Source organism: Xiphophorus couchianus, chromosome 9 (genome assembly GCF_001444195.1).
Source record: "Xiphophorus couchianus chromosome 9, X_couchianus-1.0, whole genome shotgun sequence".
Taxonomy (NCBI): Eukaryota; Metazoa; Chordata; class Actinopteri; order Cyprinodontiformes; family Poeciliidae; genus Xiphophorus; species Xiphophorus couchianus.
Genome location: NC_040236.1, coordinates 13,414,769 through 13,439,053, shown reverse-complemented (window position 1 = coordinate 13,439,053; position 24,285 = coordinate 13,414,769). Strand labels below are relative to the sequence as shown.

Below are 24,285 nucleotides of genomic sequence, written 5' to 3'. Positions count from 1 at the left end.
TTTAAAGAACAGTTACAGTAAGTGTCACCTAATCTTAGTGGAGTTTTAACAAAAGTTTGTTTTCTGTTTTGATTAATGTGGAAAGATGGAAAACCTGGTTTTATTTTAAAATTTGAGAAAATTGTGTCTCTGATACAGTCAGCACACCGTCTTACAGTTTAAAATCTGCTCTCTTAGATGTATTGCTTGTTCATCTTACTTATAATAACAGCAATGGAGTTACAAACATAATAAGTCATGCATCTTGCTTAGAGACAAGGATATTGCAAAATTATTTGTTTTTGATGAGTTTCTGCAAGGTTTCAAAAACTCATGAAAAGTCCTTTCTTAATTTTAGGCTAGGTCTTACAATTAATTTAATTATGCCTTAAATCATTACATTAGTTTATTATTGATTTGTCCATCATGTTTTTCTTGTGATTAACCTAATAAATTATTAGATATGCATCCATTATTCAATCAAAAATATCAAAGTATGCCAATATTCCTTTGATTGTCCCCGACTGATCATCAGTAGGCCAGATATTTAAAATAAATATTTTTCCTTATTAATTAAACACTTTGTCCCACAATTGTTGCACATCAGCCAACACTTGATGGTGTCTTTTGTGTTTTATTTCAAATAAATAAAGAAAGTTAAGACATATACTTTTATACATTATTATTGTTTTCTGTTGAATTAATAACACCTGAATCTATCTGAAGCATATATTTTTTGTTTGTTTTATTTGTCACCCATTGAAAAAAACTCATGGATTGGCTGGAATTGGTAGATCAGATCTCAAACAAAACCAGTAAACAGAATCCCTAATCAGTACAAAAGGTGCAAGAGGCAGATATCAGGATGCCTTTTACAAAAAGATTTTTCTTCTTAAGAAAATTGTTATTCAAACCTTTAAATTGTTTGTTTTGTTTTTTTTATTAGGTTGGGCTTGAAAAAACCACTTAACAGTTTTATAGTTGACTGGAACTCATCAGAATAATAAAAACACAATGTTTTTATTCTACTTAAAGCATTAAGTAGAATAAATTGAAGTAAAGTATTGAGTAAGTCATCTGGTTGTTTTTTGTAATTCACATGGGTGTTAAATTTAAATAAAAATGACTTTTAGTCATGGAATAAGCTCACTAAGCCCTAAATATAATTGTTGAGTTATTTTATTTATATATATTTTGTTTATCATTCCTCTCTTTGTATGCTTTTACTTTGATGTTTAGGATCTGGACCTTCAGTATATCAGTCTCTGTCACGTTTGTTCGATTTATGCACCAGAGTAAGAATGCATCAGACTGGGTAGTGCAATGCATATTGTTAATTTATGACGTTTGGAATATAATTGACGACATATTTTGCATTTCAAATTGTCCTTTGCGATATTAGTATTACTGATAACTGTGATTGCTGTACATTTTCTATGTATTTTGCAGCTCTGTTCAGACACAAGATACCTCCACTAAAACCTTTGCCCATATTTAAATTTAATTAGAGCGGGTAAAGTGCGGAAGGGGACAATGATTTAGCCTCTTTAATCCACAAAATGTCCTTAGCGCCTGGGCCGACCACTGTCATTCGTCACACCCCAGGATTACAACAGGACAGACACTGATTCACAGCAAAGACATCTTACTGATTCGGCTTGAGCTGGAAGTCGAGGTGCAAGCTGCAGCGGCAAGAAGTGAGACAAAGGCTGGCAAGCTGTTGATGGGGATTTAATGTCTGAGAGGAGGAATGGCGCCACAGCTGACAGTTGGATCAGGAATTAGGAGTAAAGAGGGGAGGGTGAGGGACTGTTACTGGCACAGGAGTGAAGCTAGAGGAACAGTGATGAGGGCCGAAGAGGCCAGGCCAAGGCCAGGGCTGAGGGGCTCAGGGACAGGGATCGGGCTGACGGGCGAGGCCAGGCCTTCCTTTCCAAGGTCCGGTCCCTTGTGCTCCGGGCTCCAGCCAAGCGGCCAGGCAGGTGTCCAGCTGATCTCACACCCCCACAGGGGAGGAACTGCAGAGCACCAGTCACTGGGGCTGCACAAATTGAAGTGTCATCTCTAGAGTCAAGATGCTCACCAATTTTCTGCCTGCGTTGGTGCAGAGTTGGGGTTCAGCCAGTGGACAAATGGCTCCAGTTCCGCCTACAGTTTGGCTGAGCAATGAAGGCTTTAATATGTGTGTGCTACAGACATAATGTGGCTCTTTACAATATACATATAGAACGACTGGTCATTGTGCTTAAAGCATCGGATGCTCTTTGATTTGACTGCCCACCAGAGAGTATACTTTTTAGTTTTCAACATTGGTGGAAAACTTGCATAAGCCATTAAAATTTGTCGGTCTCTCAGTCTTGGTTCCAAGAAAAATAGTAAAAAGAGTTAAATGTATTTACTACAAAACTGTTGGTTATCCATCTTGAATTCTGAAAAAAGAAAAAAATGCATCCTGGTCATTTTGCCCTCGTAGTTTCAGTCGTTTCATACTTGACTTTTCAGGGAATGATGCCATGTACTGCAGGATGTTCCTGCAGAAATGATATGAACTGATATATTGGTAATATGCTAATCAATATCCAACAGTGTACTGTAGAAAAAATGCTTACCACCCTCCAGTAAATTAAACCTACCAGCAAAAAGGTCACTTTCAATCACTTATGTTTGATCAGGAGTCATGATCTGTATCATATTTTGCAAGTCAGTTGATGTCAATTAGGGATCAGAGACAAAATAACAGGCAATTTCCATAACTGGAAAAATGGTGCATGAATAGGAAATGATTAGTTTACAGGTTTTAAATAGAAGCAGAAAAGAACAAATTTACAATCTATAAGTATGAAATTGGCATCTGTAAGGGGTTGAGTTATGCATGAGTCTTGCACAAACTGACGCTTGTGTGAGCCTGCTGATAATACTTATGGGTAAGTTCACCTCTTTGCCAATTCGGGCTCCCCATTGCTTCCTCATTCGATTTCATATCTGTCAAAAAGTTCCCACTCAAGGGTAAATTTATTAAATAATTATTTATTTCACAATGATTTTATTTAACACCATGCTTTTATTGTTTTAGATTGTGATTCATGATTTAGGCAGCTGATTCTAAAAAGTGACAATGTTCCCTGATGAAACCAAAATAAGCGAGGAAAATCTTTAGTAAGTAATAAAATATTACCTTGAAGATAAACTATGTCTTCTTAAAGTGGGTGGTGAAACTTGCATCTTAAAAGTTAAACTTTAGAAGTGCAGAATGGAAAGAGGGCAAAATGTCAAGCACTCGCTGCCTACCCTTACCTATCTACCTTCCTTGAGATGTTGTTCCTTCATTCCACATGTCCCTCTTTCCTTGCTTGATTAGCTTCCTTCCTTTCTTTTTTCTTCCTTCCTTCCTATTTTTTTGAGGTTTCATAATCACAGAACATCCTCTGCAGAAATATCTGGCATAAATTCATGTTTTTGTAGTTGACATTTTAAAATGAACATGGCACATTGAGACCTTTGAAACTTTAGTTCTAAAAAAGCATAAAATGTCAAGATCTGTAGTACCTAGGTAAGTTTGGATTCTGTTTAGGATGCCTGACGTAATTTAGGACTCAGTCTATCATGACATTTGACCTCACACAAGCATGCAAGTATTACCAAGAACTGCAAGGCAGTCTTTGAGAAAGCTGCATCGATCCCGATAAACGACTGAAACATCACAAAAAGGAAAAAAGAAATAGAAGAGAGGAGGGAGAGGCAGAGGGAAAAAAAAGTCAAGCCAAAGTTAAATGAAAAATTGCTTACATACACGTCTTGCGCGGTCTGGAACATTTATTATTCTGAGTCACACAGGGAGAACAGAAGTGGAGGAGGATAGAAGAGAAGAATCCATTTGGTAAAGTAGATGCAGATCGATGGGAGTGGAGGCAGGCAGGCCAGAGAGCATCACAGGAAGAGCGTGTGTTTGTGTCAGTACCTGTGATGTGTGTGTGTCTGCTTGCGTGCACGAGGCGTCCCAGATTACTTTTCCTGATTGATCCGGCCCAGCATCCGTCTGACCCGCAGGACATTTCAGAGGCTCGGAAGAGGCTGGTGGAGGTGGAGCGATGGTGAAAGGGAGAGACGGCCAGGAAGAGAGGGAGAGGAGAGAGAAATATAAAAATCAATAGCGCAGAGAGCATTACACGCAACTCGACCGGCCGAGGAACTGAGATAGTAAAGTCGTATTAATCTCTTTGTGTCTCAGTCGGTTTGATAGAAACTGCAATTCAGAGTCACTTTCTCTAAAGGAGAGCGGGTATCGGCTTTGGGGTGCAGAGAAAGGGGGACGCATGCTTTCTGCTATCTCTGCACCTGCAATAAATTTAGGATCAAGGTTTAATTAAAAACTGATGAAAACACACAAATAAAACCTCAGGCAAGATTGGGAGACAAAGTCTATCAAGTCAGATTAGTTGAGTACTGGCTCCATATTGTAGCTGCCTGGCAGTTTGTCTATCTGTGAAGTGATCCCAGCGTCTGCTCTGCAGTCTCTCCTGCCTCCATCTATCCTGGCCAAGTCAGGGTAAATTGATTGTCTTAGCTCTGTAGGAGAAAGGGGGGGAGAGGGAAGCTTGCACCAGGCCAGCAATAATAAAATGGTAGTTTTATTGACTAAAAGCAGACGAGTAGAGACAACACTGACCACGCTGGAAGGAAGGAAAGCAGATCTTCTCTCAACCATGATCATGTTAAATTTTAGTCTAAATGCGCTCCAGGTGACTAAGTGAGAGAGTTTTTTAAATATTAGAGGAAAGCAAATGTTTCTTCGCTGTAGGCGGAGAAAGCTTGTCCTATTTTGACGGCAGTGCCCAGATCCCACTGGCCGGAAGCCCAAGGAGACAGGAAGCACTTTTGTGGCATCAAATATTAACGATCTTATAGAGTGTATTGATTATATAATAACTTTTTTCCAGCATCTGAGAGCCGACTGAAATGTATTCCCTGAATAATTGAAAATGTATCCATGAGCGGGTTTTCATCTCGGTGGTTGGCTTGTGTAATTGCACTGCAGATTCTATCTGAAGCAGCACGCGTGTGTTGTTGTGAGATAAACACAAGGATAGCGAGGATATGAAGCAAGGTTAAGCTGTGTGTGGGTGTTTGTGTGTGAGTGTCACCTGTAACTGTTTTGTTTTAATCAAATGGTTGAGCACTGAGCATCAAAAAGGAGTTCGAAATGAGATGCAGTCTCACAAACTCTCCCTTGAAGAACGTCAGCTTCATTTTCCCGACATTCTGTACCCCTGTGCTACGTTAGATGTTGGAAATGAGATTCATGTGCATCTGCTTGCTGCTTCCTACATTTTTATCACCGCATTTCTACATACAACCAAACCCCTGCATTGTCTGCTTGCTGCAGCACGCCATTCACTTAGTATGTAAAGTGACGGCTTTGCAGAGTGGGTAAAAATTGTGTTTGATGTTTCACCTCTGCCTAACATTTCCTTTTTTCAGGGTAGCTTTTCAAGTTTACATTTAAAGGATGGGACAAATCTCTTTGATATGCATACTTCATAGACATGCCTTTCCCTTTGGTGCCCTGCATTTCCTCTTGATTTAAAGGATGTTGGTCAGTTATGCTATATTGTATTTATTTGGATTCAAATTCATGTTAGGCTCTTGGGATTTAACTATCCTTGTCATTGTTTACAGTCCACTCTCTCACATAAATTCTACATACCTCTGATCTAAACAGAAGACCAAGATAAATCAGATTTTTTTTCCCCTTTAATGTGATCAATAATCTGTGCAACGCAATAAAATAAAAAAATAAAAAAATCTTCAGTACATATCTGCCATTATTTATTGTAGCTCAAAATAAATTTCAGCTTTTCCTGCCAGGGACCTCGCTGGGTATGGTGGGAAGATGCTATAATTTTCTTATAAACAAACACATCTAAGCCAAACAAAATTCCTCAACAGCACTTTTGAAAGTTTATTTTAAAAAATATGAAGGTTGAGAGTTCTGGTCATAATTTCCAAAAAAACACAAACACGTACAAAAGGCATTACCAAAAAACAATATACCCGCAGTAAAGCATGGTGTTGGTAGCATCATGCTTCAGGGTTGTTTGTTCTTCAGCTAGGACTTTTCATGCTGAAGAAAATTGTGATTACATAATAATCAAAACCAGATAGGAAACCTCAGCTGTAACCCAGAGGATGAAAAGCAACTACATCTTTAAACAGGATGGTGACCAAAAGCTTACATCAAGTTAAGAGTGACTTATGACTTAACCAGAGGCAGAACTTTATTTTGTTTTATTGTCTTCAATTTTATTATAGGTCACATTAAAGGTTGAAAAGCTCTGAAATGAATTGTCCTTTCACAGCTTTAACTATGGGAGGACATTTGTGAATATGTTCATTTATTCACAAACATTTGGCTTTTTACTGAAGTTTATAGATTTTTTTTCATCCAAAGAAGAATTTTATTCTCCACTAATTTAAATCCTCACAAATAATCCAAACTTTATTTGTCCCAATAAAGTTCATGTTATTCCCGACCCCACTTCAACAGTAATCCTTTGAACTTCACAACACTGAAAACAAGAGCTGGCTCCAATGATTTGTCTTTGTGATGATGCCAAAAATATCTCAATATTTACCTCCACCTGTCAGCTCGGAGATGTCATGTCTTATTTTCTACCTTGACCTCTCTGCCCCTTCCTCTCTTTTTCCCTCCTCTCTAACTGACAGTTCATTCTCATTTAGACCTCCATTATGCATTCCTGCCTTAGTTTACAAGACACATTGACAACAGAACATGTACAGACTCAGTCTCCTCTCTCCCACCTCTGCCTCTCCCTTCCTTTGAACAATTGGAAGTGTCTTCCCCATTACTCAACCCTTGCCTTTTTATTCATCCTCCCAACTGATCCCTCACTCCCGCTCCTCGTCTCTCTGAGGGAGTAAATGAAGGCAGAGGTCATACCTTCTTGCTTCCTCTTCTCTTGCTAAATTGGCTCTTGTAGCATCCATAGGTAGCTACGGGCGTTTAAGCTCCCCCTCGCTCTGGAGAGTCAGTGAGCGGAGCTCCTGCTCATTTGTGGCGGCTCTGTCTCTCCAACCAGAGGCTTGTTTACCTTCAGAGAGCAAGAGGGAAGCCCTCATTATAAACTCTGCCAAGGTCATTGCAGCCACAACACCAATCTACAAGCTTCAACACGTTTATTATCCTTTTGGCTGCGAAAATTCTGAGCATTTACAGAAATTAAGTCTTACAGTTCTCAGTGTTTACTTCCATTTTCACACTCCTGAGCTGATTTTGTTTTAGTTCAACTGCTGGTGACTGTAAAGGTACAAGAGTGTTTTTCAACAACGATGCCACATTCCCAACACCCTAGTCACCCCACCTTCTCCCTTCCCCAAATCCCACCATAACCCTAACGTTGCAAAGTGAGTGTATGATGTTGACGGCGGGCTGTGCGTCCCCCCCTCCCTGTGCTCCGCTCCATAGGGGTCGACAGAGACACAGTGGCGTCAAGCAGAGCTCCCGCAGCTCCAGGGCTGGGCAGAGAAGGGATTGCTGACACAGCCAAAGATGGTAAGGAGACTACTTCTGCCAAATGGATGGCCCAGCCATTTTACACACATAAAGTGATATGATCTGATATTTCACTGTGTACATAACGCACACTGGTTGGTGATGCTGCTGACTGAGACAGTTGGAACTAGAGGAGAGATTGATGGATGGGGGCTTTATAGTGCAGGCAGCAGGGAGAATGTGTGGCAGAGGAAGCTGTTCCTGCTGCTGATGTTTTCAGCATTTGTAGTTATTTGAGGGAGTTCAGCAGATATTCAGTCACTTAGTTTAAATTTAAATTTCTTTCTACATATTCATGCTCAAGTGGATAAAATGATTCACACATGTCTCCTGTGATGTTTCATCTTCTTCCTTTAAGACACTCAAACTTTCTCAAGTTTTTACTTTGCTTTTCGTTCTTATTTTTAAGCACTCAGGTTCTTTTGAAACCTCTTAGTATTACTCTGATGCACTTTTCTTTAGAGCTTTTTCACTGCTTTGCTTTATGTTAATACCTACTGTGCTTCTCAACTTATTGTCACATTACAGCAATAAACTTTGACCTATTTCGGGTTGCTTTAAGTCACAGACGAGCAAAAGGATATGCATAACTATGACGTGGAAGCAAAATTACACATGGTTTCAAAAATTACAACAGCAGAAAAATAAAAATAACTAAAGTTACTCTGTTACTCCATGTTGGGTTGCTTTTCAAATTTAGTCCATCATCCAGAAATAAAAAGGTACAGGACAACTACAGATCTACCGAGACATGGCCGTCCACCTAAACTGACAGGCTGAGCAAGAAGTGCATTAATCAGAGAAGCAGCAAAGAGCCCAATGGTAACACTGGAGGGGCTGCAGAGATCAATAGCTCTGGTGGACAATGACCTTAAAAGTACCGCCAGAGCTTTAATGAAATAGTTTAGATTAAACCATATTGATGCCTTAGACTTGCTCTGTCAACATTCTGACATAACTCCAGTTGAGAATCTGTGATAAGACTTGATGGTCTCCATTCCATCTGACTGAGCTTGAGACGTTTTCCATTGAAAATGGGCAGAAATTATAGTTTCTAGATGTTCAAAGCTGGTACAGTCATACACCATAAGACATGCAGCTGTAATTGCACCAAAAGGCAGCTTAACAATGTATTCTTAGTGAAAAGAATGCACATTTCATCCATGTGTCCTCCTTCCATTTTACAGATGATATGCAACATAAAAGGATAAAATACAGTGAAGTTTGAGGTTTTAAAGGGATAAAATGTCCAATTTAAATTTTCAAGATCACCATAAACCTAAGGGCTTCATAGTTCTAATGGTGTTTTATTTCTCCGAAGATGAGCAGCAATATATGTGTACATATATTTTATGTCAAGTTTCAATGTAGGATTTCAGTGGGTGTGTTACTTTGAAAAAAGACCAATGCCATATGTCCCATGCAGGGCTTGAAATATAACTCCTGAAGCTAAGCTGCAGTATTTGTGCACAGTCAGCAAGATGTGGATGCTATGAATTGTGTCCCCAGCACCAGGCTCCACAGTGGGAGAGCCAGGACAGCTGGAGCGTTCACAACCAACATGAAGTGGACCGCTGAGCAGCACCAACGCTGGTGGGCAGGGATGAGGAGAGCAATATAATTGGCTGCTGAGACTCGGCATGTCCCTGTTAATTAGAGGCAGCCATTTTGGTGTAAAAACTCCTCAGAATATGTCCCATGGAGTTGAAAGTCTCTCTGACAGAATGGTGCTCAGCGGGGAATGTAAACAGATTTAATAAGGCCCTCTCCAATCAACTCTGTTATGGCTACAGTAGACGCCATTCTCCCCTCGTCTTTCTCAGCCTGTCTCGGTATCTCTGTTGTGGCAGAGCGGTGAGTGAGCAGGGAAGGATACTGTCAAAAGAACAATTTGCATGCAGCTCTCATCTTAAGAGCTTTTAGACATCTCCCTGTCTGTTTGTTTTCTGCTGTGGGCCTGAGCCATTGTTCTCTCTCCGTATGTGTGCGCTGCCTTTTGAGTGCGTGCTCTTCCACTCACTGCGGATACATGGATGCAAACCTGTGCGTGCATTTGTGTGTTGGGAACAGGAAGCAGAAGGCTGGCATGTTTTCTGTGGAGGAACAGAAGGGTGTTAGAAAAACCAGCCTTTCTTTAAAGGCTGTTCCAGAAATCAGGGAAAGGATGGATATTGAGCCCCAGGTAATCTATCGAGTAACATTGCTGACGTAGTTATTTGGGAGAGATCATCTGAGTCTGACAGAATTAAACTAGACGACAAGTTTACTGCAGTTGTCTGAACTTTAAAGGACTCATTTTAAGGTTAGTTTAGTTATAATAAACCAAACATTAGGAATAGGTTGTATTTGTTTTACATGTCATGTCGGAAACACAAATGATTCCATCAATATTCATCACACAAAGTGATATTGTTATTTGTATTTCTCTGATAATTATGGCTTGAAGCTAGTGAAAACCCCAAATTTTGTTTTTCAGAAAATTCTAAATTATTACATTCTGTAATGACCTACGGTATCATAGGAGAGACAGATTACTTGACAGTTGTCCAGGAGACATTCAGTGAAGAACACCAGAAAACGTCATTGCTAAAAATTACTGGGTGCTCATATGCAAGCAAATAGGTGCTGAAATGAAAAAGTGTGTTAGAAAAAGTATAAAATAAAATAAAAAATATAAATATGCATAAGCATTTTTCTGTTAAATAATAAAATCCTTTGCATAATTTATTGTATCACATATAGATAAAAGGTAATTAAAGCCAAGAAATGAGCACAAAGTAAGTGTGTAATTTGGTCTTTTTCCCCTGGAAACTATTTCTGGAGTCAGAAGGAAATTTTTAAATTGTGCTTTGAGCTATATTATTAGAACACCAGCCCCGCCTTTTGATAATCCAGAAATAGAGAAGCAGGACTTGTCGTTTCTCCTTTGCTAAAACCAGCCAGCTTCCAAGTGGAGCCTTTCTGCTCATACTTAAGGATAGTTAAAAATAGACCGAAAGCTGAATAGTTGAGCAAGGGGAAAGAAGAGATCTGAGCGATGACTTACAAATTTGATGTAATCAGATTAAAGGGCGTTTGCATCATCAGCTTTTTGTGTCATAATGTTAGGTCAGAAAGAGCTTTTGCTGTTTTATGACAGGACGCAAGTACACCTTTTAGTTTTCGTGACTCTTCATGCAGAATCACCATCAATGCAGTCCATCAGAGACGGGAAACAGAGGATTTAAGATCTGTGGTAAAAATAGTCTCTGTTCCTCTTCTGTTTTTTGCTTGAGTGGGAAAACAGGCTATTTACTATCTTATGCACACTCTCTTCCTAATGTACACAACAGATGTTTCACTTGATCACGTGAACACGTTTAATCTAACTGTTTGTGTAGTTCCTCGTAATGTTGAAATAATCAAAAGTCAGACAGTTTTGGTAGGAAATGTGAAAAGGTGGAAATCACCTCTCCCTGGCTCTCATCTCTTTGCACTTCTGTCTGCGTTTTCTCACACTCACAGCGACCTCACAGTCACTCTGTGAACACTTTGATCCTGAGATGCTCTGCAAAAAACTCCTATATAAATATGCAAACCTCCCTCTGTCACAGCAGCAGCATCAGCCATCAGACTGCCAGCTGAAGGGCTCCCTCTGATACTGTCCTTACCTGCAGTCCTCAGTAGACATCAATGAACTACAAAGAGATTATGAGGGATAACTTGTTTAACTTTTTGTGTCTGTTGTATTTATGAATGTTTAGAGATGGTAAATGTACTGTGTGTGGCGTGATTTATGTGTTTGCTACTGTATTTATGCAAAAGATGAAAGTTTTTAGCAATTTGATAATAATCAATTTACATTCATTCTTGAAGATTTTCCTTTGTAACATTAAGGAATTATATTAATTCCTTCATTAACATAATTAAGATTCATAGTTATAAAGGGAAGATTTAAATGAGTTAGGATGTTTCATTTTATGGCACATGCACATATATGCATATAGTTTTTTTTATCCTCTTTAATTCTGCCTTCTTACTGAAAATGACATTCTCAAATAAAGGTCAGCTTAATCTAATATTTTGTTGTAATTTCCACTTTAATAGTAATAAAAAAAAAGTTAACAAAAAATTAACCGATCCTAGACCTTTTTCTCTTTAACTTTCAAAAAGCTTCTGCTGCAGACTACTTGCCAGTGATCACAGCCTCCGTATGTGGTAACAGATGAAACCCATCTTATTTAAACCTCTAACTAGCACCTGGTGTTCCTTTTTTGCGTTTGAAGTGTGAGGTGTTGCCATGCCAAGATTTACAGAGCTCTCTGAAAGCTTTAGGAAAAAGTACCAATGAAAGAATCTTTCCAGTCTAAATAAAATCACCTTTTAGGAGGGAACTTGAGGCCAAGACCAGAAGATGGAAACATTCCCAGGATTTATTCTGCAAGTAACTCTGCAGCTGTAGCTGGTAGAAGTTAATGTGTACCAATAGGAAATACTGCATGTTGTTGAAGTAATACACTAGACACATTAAGGCAGCCTCAGAAAAAGGATCTCATGTCAATTGTGAGCCACAGTGGTGGAACTGTTATGGTTCAGAGCTACATTCTGCACCAAGGAGATAATCTTTTTTCATTGATTTATAGTTGAAAAAATTGCTTCACTCTGGGTTAAAATATGGAGGCAGAATAACACCGTTAAAGAAGATGGTAATCCTTAGTTAGACAGCAAGTTCTCATAGCTGAGATTTAATTAAAAAAAGAACAATGGGTTGTATGACAATGTTGAGGAATTTGAAGAGTTGAATAAATTTAACTTTAAAATTATTCGACATCTTTTTAATGTAGAATATGTGGCACTTATTGGTTGGCAGTTAACTCAAAGAGGATCAAATGCTTCTGGTACACATTTGTTAAAAACCTCATGGATCAAAAGTTTACATTTAATTAACTTTCCATTCTTATGGAAATGAGGAGAAAAATGTAGGGAAAATATGTATTTTTTTCTCTTGATTTACAGTGTTTGTTTTTGTCTTCAAATTAAGTAAACTTATTTGCAAGTAAAAAGATTTTCATGACGACATTTTTGTCATTTTCCTCCTATTGAATGCCATCCGTCTCTTCCTTCTGCTCAGTCCTTCCTCTCTCGTGAACCTCTTTTCATCTTCCCTTTTCTCCTCCTGCGTTTTCTCAAAGATCATCAGTAACATGGAGGCTCCAGTGACAAACGGCCCCAGCGGTGGAGGCAACACAGCCAACGGCCCGACCACCAACAGCCGTGGCTGCCCCTCGCCCATGCAGACCGGTCCAACAAACGACGACAGCAAGACGAACCTCATAGTGAACTACCTGCCCCAGAACATGACCCAGGAGGAGTTCCGCAGCCTGTTCGGTAGCATCGGCGAAATCGAGTCCTGCAAGCTAGTTCGTGATAAGATCACAGGTATGGAAGGAGTCCTGGCTGCATCACACTGGAGGATTGCTTTTTTTATGGTTATAGATTTATAAGTAATAGAAAAGAAAATAGAAAATCACCAGGCAATTTGGGAATTTTTCAACTAAGTCTTAAAAACATAAAAATTATATGTTTGATACAAATAATTCACAAACATGCTTAAACTGAAGTAGAAGAAAAATTATGCCACTCTAGGTAGACATTTAGTTATACATTAAGAAGAAAACAAAGTATTATTAACACTGAGTTTGTTTAGAGGTACATGACTATTTTGCCATATTAAAGGTTGTCTGTGTAAATGCATTGCCCTTCTTTTTGTAATTTAACCTTCTGCCAATAGCAAGAGGGTCATTTATTTAAGCTCATCGAGTCATTCAGAATACATGAAGATTCAGTACAAATACATCTGCTCAGATGATAAGAAATCTTGAAGTGAAGAGGAAATTACTATTGTTGTAAGTGCAAGTATTTGAGATAGCTAGCATTGGATGCATTTACTTTATTTATGTTTGTTGTCAGCTATTGTCATAAGCGGAGCCTTAACAGAGTAAAAAAAAAAAACATCTGCTGTGATAGATTGCAATATATTAGTTTCTCAACATAAACAATAGGACAAGTCAGTTTTAAAGATACTTTTGAACAACATGTTTGTACTTTTGAAATACTATGTTGTGCTTTTTGATGTGCTTGATCTCTGCATTTTATGTGCAGTAAACATATATAACCAAGATATGATTTGATTTACCTTACAGCTGCACTTGAAATAATTCCAGCAAGTTAAAAAATTAAGCAATAACACTTATAAACTTTTTAATTGCCTTCTCACAAATACATTTTGAACATCCATGCCAAATCAAGCCACTGAGAAGTTTATTAGTTGTATTATCACTGTACAAAAATTAAGGAGAAAGTTATTTTAGTGTCAAAGCATTTTTGTTCGTGAAGTAAACATTTTAATTTGTAAATGAAATGCAAGCCTGGCTGCAAATCATACATGTAGTTGTAAAATCACAGCTTTGTTGTAAGGAGTTGACCAACTTGCACCAGACAGAAGGAACTCCAACCCAAAAGGACCAGACGACATTCAATGATTCCTCGAAATGTCTTGATTTTGCCATAGAAACATCATTTTTATGTCAACCTGCATATTTCCTTTTCAACTAAAGCCACAAAATCAGGCTGTTTAAACACCCATTTAATTGGCGCTTCCCCTTTAGCATCAGGCAACAGTAAAGCAATAACATTTTGGAGTGTTTTGATGGTTTCAAAGTGATCCATGATTTGATCACTCGAACAAATAGACCAGATACCAAGGTTTCAATAAATATCCAATGTCGTAATGCCTGAGCCACCATGCATAACAGTGCATTTGGGCTTGAATTCAGTTTTTATGTGTCATCTGATAAACTGTCTGTAGGTCCTCGACCACAAAAATAACCTCTCTTTCATCGATTCATAAAACGTTGCATCATTTTTCTTACAGTCAGTGTGTTCTCCGCCACCACTTTTTTTAAGCAATGTAGTTTCGCAGATGCTTTTTATCAAAAGCTTGTCTTCACATATGCATTTTTTAATTGTTACCGTACTCACTGTAGACATTCAGTCAGTCTGCTTATAATGAGTCTTTGCCATCTTGGCCATTCTGTAATTCATTAGAAAGATAGTTTTCTTAGTTTTCAAATTTTTATGGTCTAACCTATCACTTTCTGCACTGCTTTTTTTGTTTTTCTCTCTTCGTTCATATTTTTACTGATGGTATGTTGTATCTGATCAATGTCTGGAATAAGGGATAAGGTGCAAGGCAGGCTTATTTCTATAAAATCATTTATACAGAAGGAAATTCAAAGAGCTTTACGGGACATCAAAGGGAAGACGGAAAGAAAATCATAAGAAAAGCATAAGCATAAAAGAACCACATCTGACTAATGAACCAAACAGTTCATTAGTCAGTTTGTTTGATCAAAAGCTTTTGTAAGCAAACATGTTTTCAGTTGTGATTTAGCGGAACCAACACTTTTTACACATCTCAAGTTTTCAGGGAGTTTGTTGTCAAGTTGAGGAATACCAAAACTAAGAACTGCTTTGTCTCATTTAGTTCTGATCCCTGGAACAGAGTAATCAGATCTCTGAAGACCTGAGGCTTCTGACTGCTTTAAACTTGACAAGTAACTCCAAAATGTACTTTCCCCCATTTCTTTATAACAACAGTAGAATGTGATATCGACTCCTTGATAAACAAGGAGAGATTTACAGAGAAATGCACTATAACCATCATGTAGAACATTTTCTGCCTCATACGGGCCAGTTATTAAACAGCTTCTCATTCTCTTTACATGTTTCTTTCACAGAATGATTGACCTCATTGTTTTCCATTTTTACTGCCACTATTTTGCATAATAATTAGTATTTAATAATGCTTTAGGTGTCCAAAAACAGCAGCTCGCGTGTTCTCTCTACACTGCAGGTTTTATATTCCTCTGCCTACCACTATGTTACTGGCCATGTCAAAATCTCATTTCTACCAACGGTCATGATTGATCTGGTTAGTGATTTTGGATTGCTGTTATTTTGAACAGAGCTACTGTATATATGGAAGAACATCTTTGGTGAAATGAAAGAGAAGGAAAGTTTAGCAGAAGGTGGTTTTGTTGGTTAAAGTCCATCTGACGCTGAAGAGTTGCACTTTTAGTCTAAAGTATTCACTGGACTGAAGTTCAAAATCCTATTCTCTTTTTAAAGGCAAAGATGTTTTCCTAAACCTACTACCTTTCAAATGGTATTAATTTGTACTAAAACAGAAGTATTATAATGGTTACTTGGTTGGAGAGTGATGCATTTTATTTTAACAAAAACCTTATGACTGATCAGATTGGTTGAGAAAAGGTAAGTAAGAAGCTGCATTTGTTCAAGGTGTGTGTTAACATAAAGATTCTGTTATTCAAGAAATCAAATGTCACACGGCTTGATTGGACTTGTGTGCGAGCCTCACAGTTTAGGTGCTAGAGAAGATTTGTTTTAAGCGATGCGCATTGCGTCCTTGTCCTCAGCGTGTTGAAGCATGGCGACTCAGCCGTGCAGCAAAGTGCCACATGTTCTCCAGAGGTGTTTAAATTAAGCAGCACTTTGCGGTGCTAATCACGGCTGTAATCTGGGCGTAGTGGCTGTGTGGGTGGCCATGCGGCAGATGGATCTTTGGTGGGTGTGGGGGAGGGACGTGGGGGGTGGTGCAGCTCCCTGATAATGCTCCATAATGGCTTTCATTTTAGATCCTACTTACTGACACTCTACTCCTGATAATCTCATTAAAGAGTACCAGGCAGGCAGGCAAGATCACCAAGCCATAGGATAGCAAGCAGGCACTCATAGTGGGGAGGGGGGAAAAAACACACCCATGCATAGATACTTGTGTGAGCTAAATCATTAAATTTGATTTCCTCTTAACTAAAAGTCCAACAGAAATGACAGGTTGACTGTTAACCGGGGATTGCTGCAGGCCGAACACTGCTGCCTCCTCCTGGGCTCTCGCTCTTTGAAGCATATTTCTGCAGCTCGTGGCTCCTCTTTAAGACCATCTTCCTCTTATGCCATAATGGGTCACAAAATGGAGCCTGAGAGTCAGATACGTCAGGATAATGGTGGATGTTGTGTGCAAAAATAACCCCGGGATACCACATGCTATCATCATCGCTATCACCGCGTTCTCTCTCCACCTGGTTCTTTTCTCCCCTCCCTTGCTTCAAGTGTGATTTGCCAAGCAGGCACAGCGAGGAACCGAGCGAGCGGCAGATACTTGGAGAGAGTTTGAGAAACGTCGAGCATCGCTGTAAATTTGCTCTGCTCCTAAACGGGGACTGAGAGGAATGAGAATCTTTGTTCGCTCACTTCTTAGCTGTTTATGGTGCTTCTCTGCTCTGCACTACAAGGACTATGTGATGACTTAGCATCGACGCAAAAAGTGTTATAAATAAATTCTGCCCTCCCTCTGTTTCCCCCTGCGGTGTATGCCTGTTTTGCTCTCCCATGGGTGCAATTTTGCCGTGCAAACTTTTAGGCTAACAAAGCACTGATTCCTTCCAGCAGGGAACGCCAAGAGGCTTCATGCTCTCTAACAGTCATCCAAATCATTAACAGACTAAGCCAGGTTTGGGAGAGGGAGGGTGGTAAGTCTAAAGAGATCTCTCTTTTTTTTCCAGGCTGAAGCGTACATTAGAAGCCTTTCCTCATCTATCATTAAAATGTGCAAATGAATGTGAGGAAGATCGACATTTAGAGTCTTTCTTTTAAAATTTCTGACTGTGTCAAGATTTAAAGAGGAGAGTATTTTTCTTGCTATGTTGAATCTTTAGGGTTAGGGATTTCAGTAGTTCCAAATTATTCATACTGGTGGGAATTATAACACCCGTCTGCTTTCTTATTCTGTTATTCTGAGTGAAAAGTACAGAACTGGTTTTTAGTTCTTAGAAAAATTCACAAAAATATTCACAAAAGCACTTTGATGTACATTTTCTAACTATTAGTAAGAGCGGCTCTACTTTTGTATCAGCTTTATTATTTAAAATGTGATCAGGCACACTTCAAGCAAACGATAATTGGCATGTGTTTTTCTGCACCTCTGTTTTTCCAGCTGTGTTTGAGTCCTGACTAACCTGCTGACAAGGTGTTAGCACTTGAACTTCTCAGAGGTATGCGAGACAGACAGGTCCTCAGCATCCTCGCTGCTTCCTGTGGACTTGCTCTTGTCAAATCCAATGACGCCAGAATGGCGTGAGGCTCAGGCAAGTGCTGGCAGGCGTAGACACTTCAGCTTTGTCTGTCACCCTGGCTGACTTCAGCCAGTAGAAGAGCCACCCCTGGGTGTCTTTCTTGTTCCCTGCACGGCTGCCTGCTCGCTTACCTTCATGCCTGCTTACGCAACTACTTCTGCCTGGTGCTCTCATAAAACGCCAGGGACATGCAGGTTAATCTTTTATTTAAAGCAAGCTTACTGCAAATCCACACAAAAACACACACCTGCACACAGGCCCTTGGTTTCCACCTGTCCATGCCTTGCCTGCCTCTGTACTTGTGAAGAAGACACAGTGGTGCATTGAAAATGAATTCAGGTCCCTTGAACATTTTCACTTTTTAAGATGGTGGAGTCTGTATGGCATAACTGCAAACATACCAAGACATGACTGTCCAACTACACTGACAGACTGGCTATTGTCACTCTGGAGGAGCTGCAGCGATCTACAGCTCAGATAGAAAAATGTCTTGATTTTGCAACTAGCTGGAGACTTCATGAATCTGTCCCATTCAAAGTCAGTAGGGGGTAGCTGAATATAAATACACAGTGCTGTGAATTTACAAAGTTTTCCTGCGGTGATAAAATGTACTTTTATCACAGCAGCAACAGCTTTTAGAATCTGCGAGCTAAAATATTCCCCCTTACAGCACTTTGCATTCATATTCCCCTCCATCCGTCTTTAAATCGTAGGAAAAGTAAATCAAATATATGATGACGGATAAATAACCACTCTGAGAGCTAAATCCAAGTGATATCTCATTTAGACACAAGTTAAAACATTTTTCAGCACTTGAGAGAAATTCATGTGGACCTTGTACTGAATCAGCACTGCCAAACATCTACATATGCCAGTGCACACAGAAATTGAATTGACTGATCCTTGTCAGCAAGTCATTTCACGGAATAATTTTCCTGCATCAGCTGCATTTCTGCAGAAGAAAAGAACACATTTGTTTTTATAATGATGTGGAGAAGAAAATAACTTTTTTACGCTGAAGCGAGAATTGACTGCTTCGATGGGGCAGTAGCAGTTTGGGTAAGGGGGCTTGTAGTTTTATGGCCAGACGGTTTTTTGCATTCCAGCATCTTGTTGATTATTACCGGAGCCAAAAGCCCGACAAAATTACAATGGTGATAACCTTTTTCTGCCTGCTCATGTCACCTTTATGTTCCTCAGGTAATAGCACTTACAAAGCTTCTGCATCAAAGCCTACTTACCATTTATTCTGTTTTTGCAGTTGAAGTAATTCTTATTTCTACATCAAACCCTGTAAGGAAATCATCTAAAAGCCCACTGTTTGAAGTCCTTTTGTGCACGCTAGTCACCTTCCATGTGTTGGTTTTATACAGGGAACCTGGGGAACTGATGCAAATTATAGTGACAATGTAGCAAGCCAAGCAGATGTTGGCCATGAAAAATAGATAGAGAGTGATGTCAGATGTGGAGTAGTTCAAGCTGGAGCACCTCTGACAGACAGCAGCTTCACTTTTTCATGAAAACCTACAGTGGATACATTCTTACATGAGGGCAGGTAAAACCTTTATTCATTTATTGTGGGCACAAACTGCTTCTAACAGATATTGTTCTTACTCTTCTATTCACTGTTATTTTACATTTTGTCATGTTATAATCACAAACTGCAATGTGTATTATTGTAATTGTATGTGATGGACCAAAACGAAGGACATAATTGTGAAGTAGAAGAAAAGGGATTCATAAGCATCAGAAAAGTGTGGAATGTATTTATATGCAGCCACCATTAGTACCCCCAAAATAAAATTCTGTCAAACTGTGGGAATGTAATTGTTCATAAAAGCAGCTGTTCAGTAAAGGCCAAATATGTCTGTTAGAGAACTAGATTCAAGTCCAGTGAACACACCCAAATGGCCAGGGAGAAAATTATTGAAAAGTTTAAAGCATGATGAGGTTATCCCCCAAAAATGGACAGAGAGTGGCATCCAAACAAGACCAGCCAAGGAGAGTTTTAAGTGAAACAAAGAAACATACAGTGATCTGTAACCTTTAAAGATTCACATCACAAATCCAGTCTCTAAGCAAGGGCATAAAGAAGAACACCAAAATATTTGGAAACATTTTCAAGTTTTACTCAATTCATCTTCCATATATGAGAAGAAGGTCTGGTCAGTAACACAAAACTGACCAGAGCAAAATGCCATGTTTATGGAGAAACTACCACTGTTCATTGGTAGTAGTTTTCTGAAAACACCATCTTTACTGGGATATATGGTCAGCATCCTGTTGTTACAATGCTTTTCTTCAGCAGGGACAATTAGGCTGGTCAGTGTTGATGGACTGATAGAGAAAAGTAAAGGAAGAAAATCTGGTTTGAAAGCTTGATTAATTACAATGGCCAAAGTTGAGACTTTGTGGCAAGACTTGCAAATTGCTGTTTATAATAACTGCAGAAATTTGAGTGTCTAAATATGTGAAACTGGTGAAAACAGAGAAAACTTGCAGCTGTAATTGCAGCCTGACCAAGTATGCTTGAAGACACATGTACAGAATGTTTTTAAGATTTTTATCTGTGAAATATTAATGTTTGTGGTTGTAACATGACAAAATGTTCAGTGGGTATGAGTACTAAGGCACTGCAGTTTGCTTTGCCTAAACTGAATATGAAGGTTTGACCTTAATTAGTTTTTATTGTGGAATTGTTTTAGAAGTGAAACATATCTTGTTTTGATGTACAATAACATATCAGTGGAGGTAATATTCACTACATTATCCTTTCACTGATACGCAGCTCTGTTTTGGTACATCAAAAATTAATATTCACGCCATGATCGTGAGTGAAGCTGAGTATGTTCATGCTTAGAGTTAAAATCTGAGCTATTTCCTCCAACATTACCTTTTAAACAGCTATCTGATATTTTTCCCAGGAGCTACAAACTGTTACAAACTGCTGTTAATCCTTGCTGAAATCATGCTGTGTGAGATCTAGTTTGGTGTTTATATCCCACATATAGGCTGCATTTATCTGAGCCTGAAAATAGGCTGAAGGCTGAAGACAGTGTGAACAAAGCTGACATGGAAAGAGATGAAAAAAGGATTTGACATCTCCAAAGCCAGGTATTAAGAGAGCTGACAGGCTCAGAGGTGCATGCACAAGCAGGCAGACACACATTAAAGTTTCAGAGTCCCGAGAATGTCCTGTCTCCCCTCTCAGCGCCCTCCCTCCTTCAGTTTCCCTTCCCTGCTTTATCTTTATACCTAGAACTGGCCGTCCTGAGCTTGCGTGGCTGCACTGTTTCTCTTGTGACCCTCACGTCAGACAGCCTCTGTCCCCTTTCATTTCACTCTGAGTGGCCTTTACATGGAGCACAGGGGTTGCGATTGTCCCCTGTGCTAGCCCCGGACCTAAAGGCAGAGACAGCCTCCAGGCTGGATCCCCGCCCTCCAACCTTTCACTTTTTAATTTACTTTATGCAAGCAGTTGGAGAGGCCAGAGTGTTGGCTGAATTGGGTAAAGGGACTCGGAGGGGACCCAGGCCGGTTCAGGATGTTATAATTCTCTGTCCTGACATAACAGGGTTATCCTCAACTCGAAGGGGGCTCCTCTGTCTGGTGTGTGAGCTTGCCTTCCTCCTTTTTCTCAGCTACACTGCTAAACAGCAAGCCCACACACTGCAGGCGGCCATCCACTGGCCCCGAGGCTCTGGGAGCCACCGTGAGGGGGTGGCTTACTTGCGCGTGTGTGCGTGTTTGTCCCTGAGCTCCGGCGTGGGCAAGTGTGTGTCTGTGTTGGTGGAAGCAGGGCCTTGGGAACTGAAAGTGGGAGCCTCCTGACTGCAACAGTGGCTGCTACCTTGGCAACCCAGGAGGAAAAGATGTGTTGAATGAGTGAGTGGGAGAGGGATCTACAGTAGATGCATGTGCGGGGGATGCGGTTCTGTTTATGAATTTAGTTATTTAAATGGGCTCAATACATGCCACATGGATGCTCTTACTGTACTGCTGGTATTGGAGGCCCTGCAGTCTTTTGTTCTCTTTGTGTTTAGTCCCTCTTCCCATTTCTCATGAGGTTGAGAGTCTTTGAGGCAAGTGAGATGGGGCTTGACATAAAGTTGGTGACAGGGTACCTTTTTAAATCTTGAAGAGCTTCATAGCATCAGAAATAGCTCTACCTGGAGTTGCTGAAGCTGCTAAGGGGAAACCATGAGATGGAAGCAATGCGACATAAAATTTTTTTGGTCTAATCTAAAATTTTGTAGCAATTCAGCTAGATATTCTGTTACATTGAAACAGAGTTGGTCTTCATTAGATGCTTTTGCATCATTTGCTCATAGCTCTCTTGATCTGTGCACACTGCTGCTCCTCTTTGCCATTTTCAATTGTGTGTCTTTCCCTGACCTCTGAGTGACAGAAAATTCAGCTGCTGACAGCACATGGGAATCAATGGGAAACTGAAATAGATAGTCTGTAAAGATCCTGTCTCACAAATTGATTTTTTTATATTTATATATTTTTAAACATCTTTGCAGATTCATGCAGGGGCTGTGTTGCATTTCTTATTTTTATGAAAGTACAAAATGAATAATTTAAATACAATTTGAACACGATGGCACTGCAAATTGCCTCTCCCACCTACATGCAACTGCAGCGCCATACAATACCTGTTTGTACTGCAGCATCTACAGTTCAAATGAACTTTTTTGATTAATAGCTGCACAATTTTAGGGAGCGTTATTAGGAACAATAGAGTGCAGTAAGGTACACTGTAAAATAGGTTCTCGCAGCTGTGTGTTTCATTTGGTAGCTCCCACTTTAGATCAAAGGGAGTATAGTGTGTTGCCTGATGATGGCTTGAGATGGAGAAGCTTTCATGTCTGCAGTTCATGGCTCTTAGTCACATAATACAACAAAAGGCAAAAACCAATGACAGCCAATAGGCGCTTGAATCTCTTTTTTTTTTGCATAAGATTGTATACTATACAGTACACAGCGTCATAAAAATGTTATTTGTATAAAACTTGATTGGATACCCACGTAGCTCTGCATGTATCTACTTATGCCGGTCATATAAAGATATAGGATTTTTCAAAGTGGCATTAGTGTTTACTGACTCCTTCCTACCTACTGTATATGAATGTGTGTATACACAGACGGGAACTAGGGGGGAAAAATTAAATTACATATTGGTGCCAGCAGGCAGGACACCAGCTCAAAGTACACTCATTTTCTCATCTCGCACATTGGGCATCCTGCTGCTCCTCAGGAAACAAATAATGGCTTAGTCGTAACTCCTCGCCAACACACCAAAGAGCGTCTCACTAGAAATAGCAGTGATTTTTACCACTGAAAAACATGCCCACCTTCCTTTACAATTTACGTCCAATTGCACAAAAGGTCTGACACAGGAGTGGAGCTTAGCCCCCACCTCTTTACTCCTCCAGCCCCTAGTGGTTAGTCTCTCAGTGAAGGCGGACATGTGCCACTCTGTGATAAAGCACTGCAGCTCTGTTGCAGTATCTGAACTGCACACACTCTATCATTAACAACCTACTGTACGCTCAGGGATTATATACTTCACATGGTCCATTTGAGGACCTCTATACCATTGGTGCATTTACATATTTACGTCTAAAACTTTTTCCCCATAAAAAACAGTTTTTTACTACCGAGCAAGTTCGTCTAGGGTGCTGTAAATGATGCTCATAAAGGGCTAACAAATCAAAAACAAGTCTCTATCTCACCTCATTAAAAAGCCATTTTCAAGAGCAAAGCTTCATTCGAGTTCTACCATTCAGCTGATGATTAAAATATATAACTTAATGTATCTATTCAGCTAATTGATAAGCATAAGGATGGTCTTCCGTTAGCTAAAATCCCATTAAAGGCTATATATCAAGGCTTTCCATTAGCTGCTTCATGCCGCCTCAGATGCAGCCATAATTTCTGTAATTATAAAGTATTGGTGTGGTTCTTATCATTTACAATTATATAATTTTCAGATAATAAAATTTCACCACACATGCTGTATGTGCAAGTTTCCCACAGTAAATTTAGCATGCAGTGGGAAACAAAAGGACTCTGGCTAAAACAACATCACTGATGGACATTGTTTCTCAGTTCATGCATGAAGTTGATGCTGAACTGGACAGCTCCGTCAGTGACAGATTGCTGAATCCCAAATGCACAAAGGAGCAGTATTGTAGATCCTTCCTCCCAGCAGCTGTTAGACTCTATTAGCATTACAACCAAATCAATGTATTTACATCCCTACTGTCATTAGCATAGCACTGTTTTGCTCACTTTTAAATAACATTTCTGCTGTTACTGCACATCTGTTTTTCTGAACTGCACTGATATACTATATTGTAAACAGTTTTTAGTTTTCAATGTTTAATACACGTGCACAAGTAATTCTCAGTTGCACATCCCATGGATTGTGAATGTTTTTATTTCTAATAACTGCACAATAGTTTTTAAGTGGTATATTCTTGTAGAATGTATTATTATTATTATGGTTAATTTTGTCTTTTTATGTATATTCTCGAC

General features: G+C 39.5%; 2 protein-coding genes across 10 annotated transcripts in view; one reads left to right on the top strand and one right to left on the bottom strand.

Moving 5' to 3' along the window:
* Nucleotides 1–24,285, bottom strand: part of agbl4 (AGBL carboxypeptidase 4) — a 461,529-nt gene that overhangs the window by 340,897 nt on the left and 96,347 nt on the right. For 2 of the 3 annotated variants that reach the window (XM_028027774.1, XM_028027772.1), the window contains one exon: nucleotides 3,938–4,050. In XM_028027774.1, coding sequence (XP_027883575.1) covers nucleotides 3,938–4,050 — 113 coding nt within the window. The remainder of the gene's footprint in view (nucleotides 1–3,937; nucleotides 4,051–24,285) is intronic. The other variant, XM_028027773.1, reaches the window with a different exon arrangement.
* elavl4 (ELAV like neuron-specific RNA binding protein 4) overlaps nucleotides 1–24,285 on the top strand; it is a 92,457-nt gene that overhangs the window by 28,472 nt on the left and 39,700 nt on the right. For 6 of the 7 annotated variants that reach the window (XM_028027779.1, XM_028027780.1, XM_028027777.1 and 3 more), the window contains 2 exons: nucleotides 7,463–7,549; nucleotides 12,721–12,967. In XM_028027779.1, the coding sequence (XP_027883580.1) occupies nucleotides 7,463–7,549; nucleotides 12,721–12,967 (334 nt within the window). The remainder of the gene's footprint in view (nucleotides 1–7,462; nucleotides 7,550–12,720; nucleotides 12,968–24,285) is intronic. The other variant, XM_028027783.1, reaches the window with a different exon arrangement.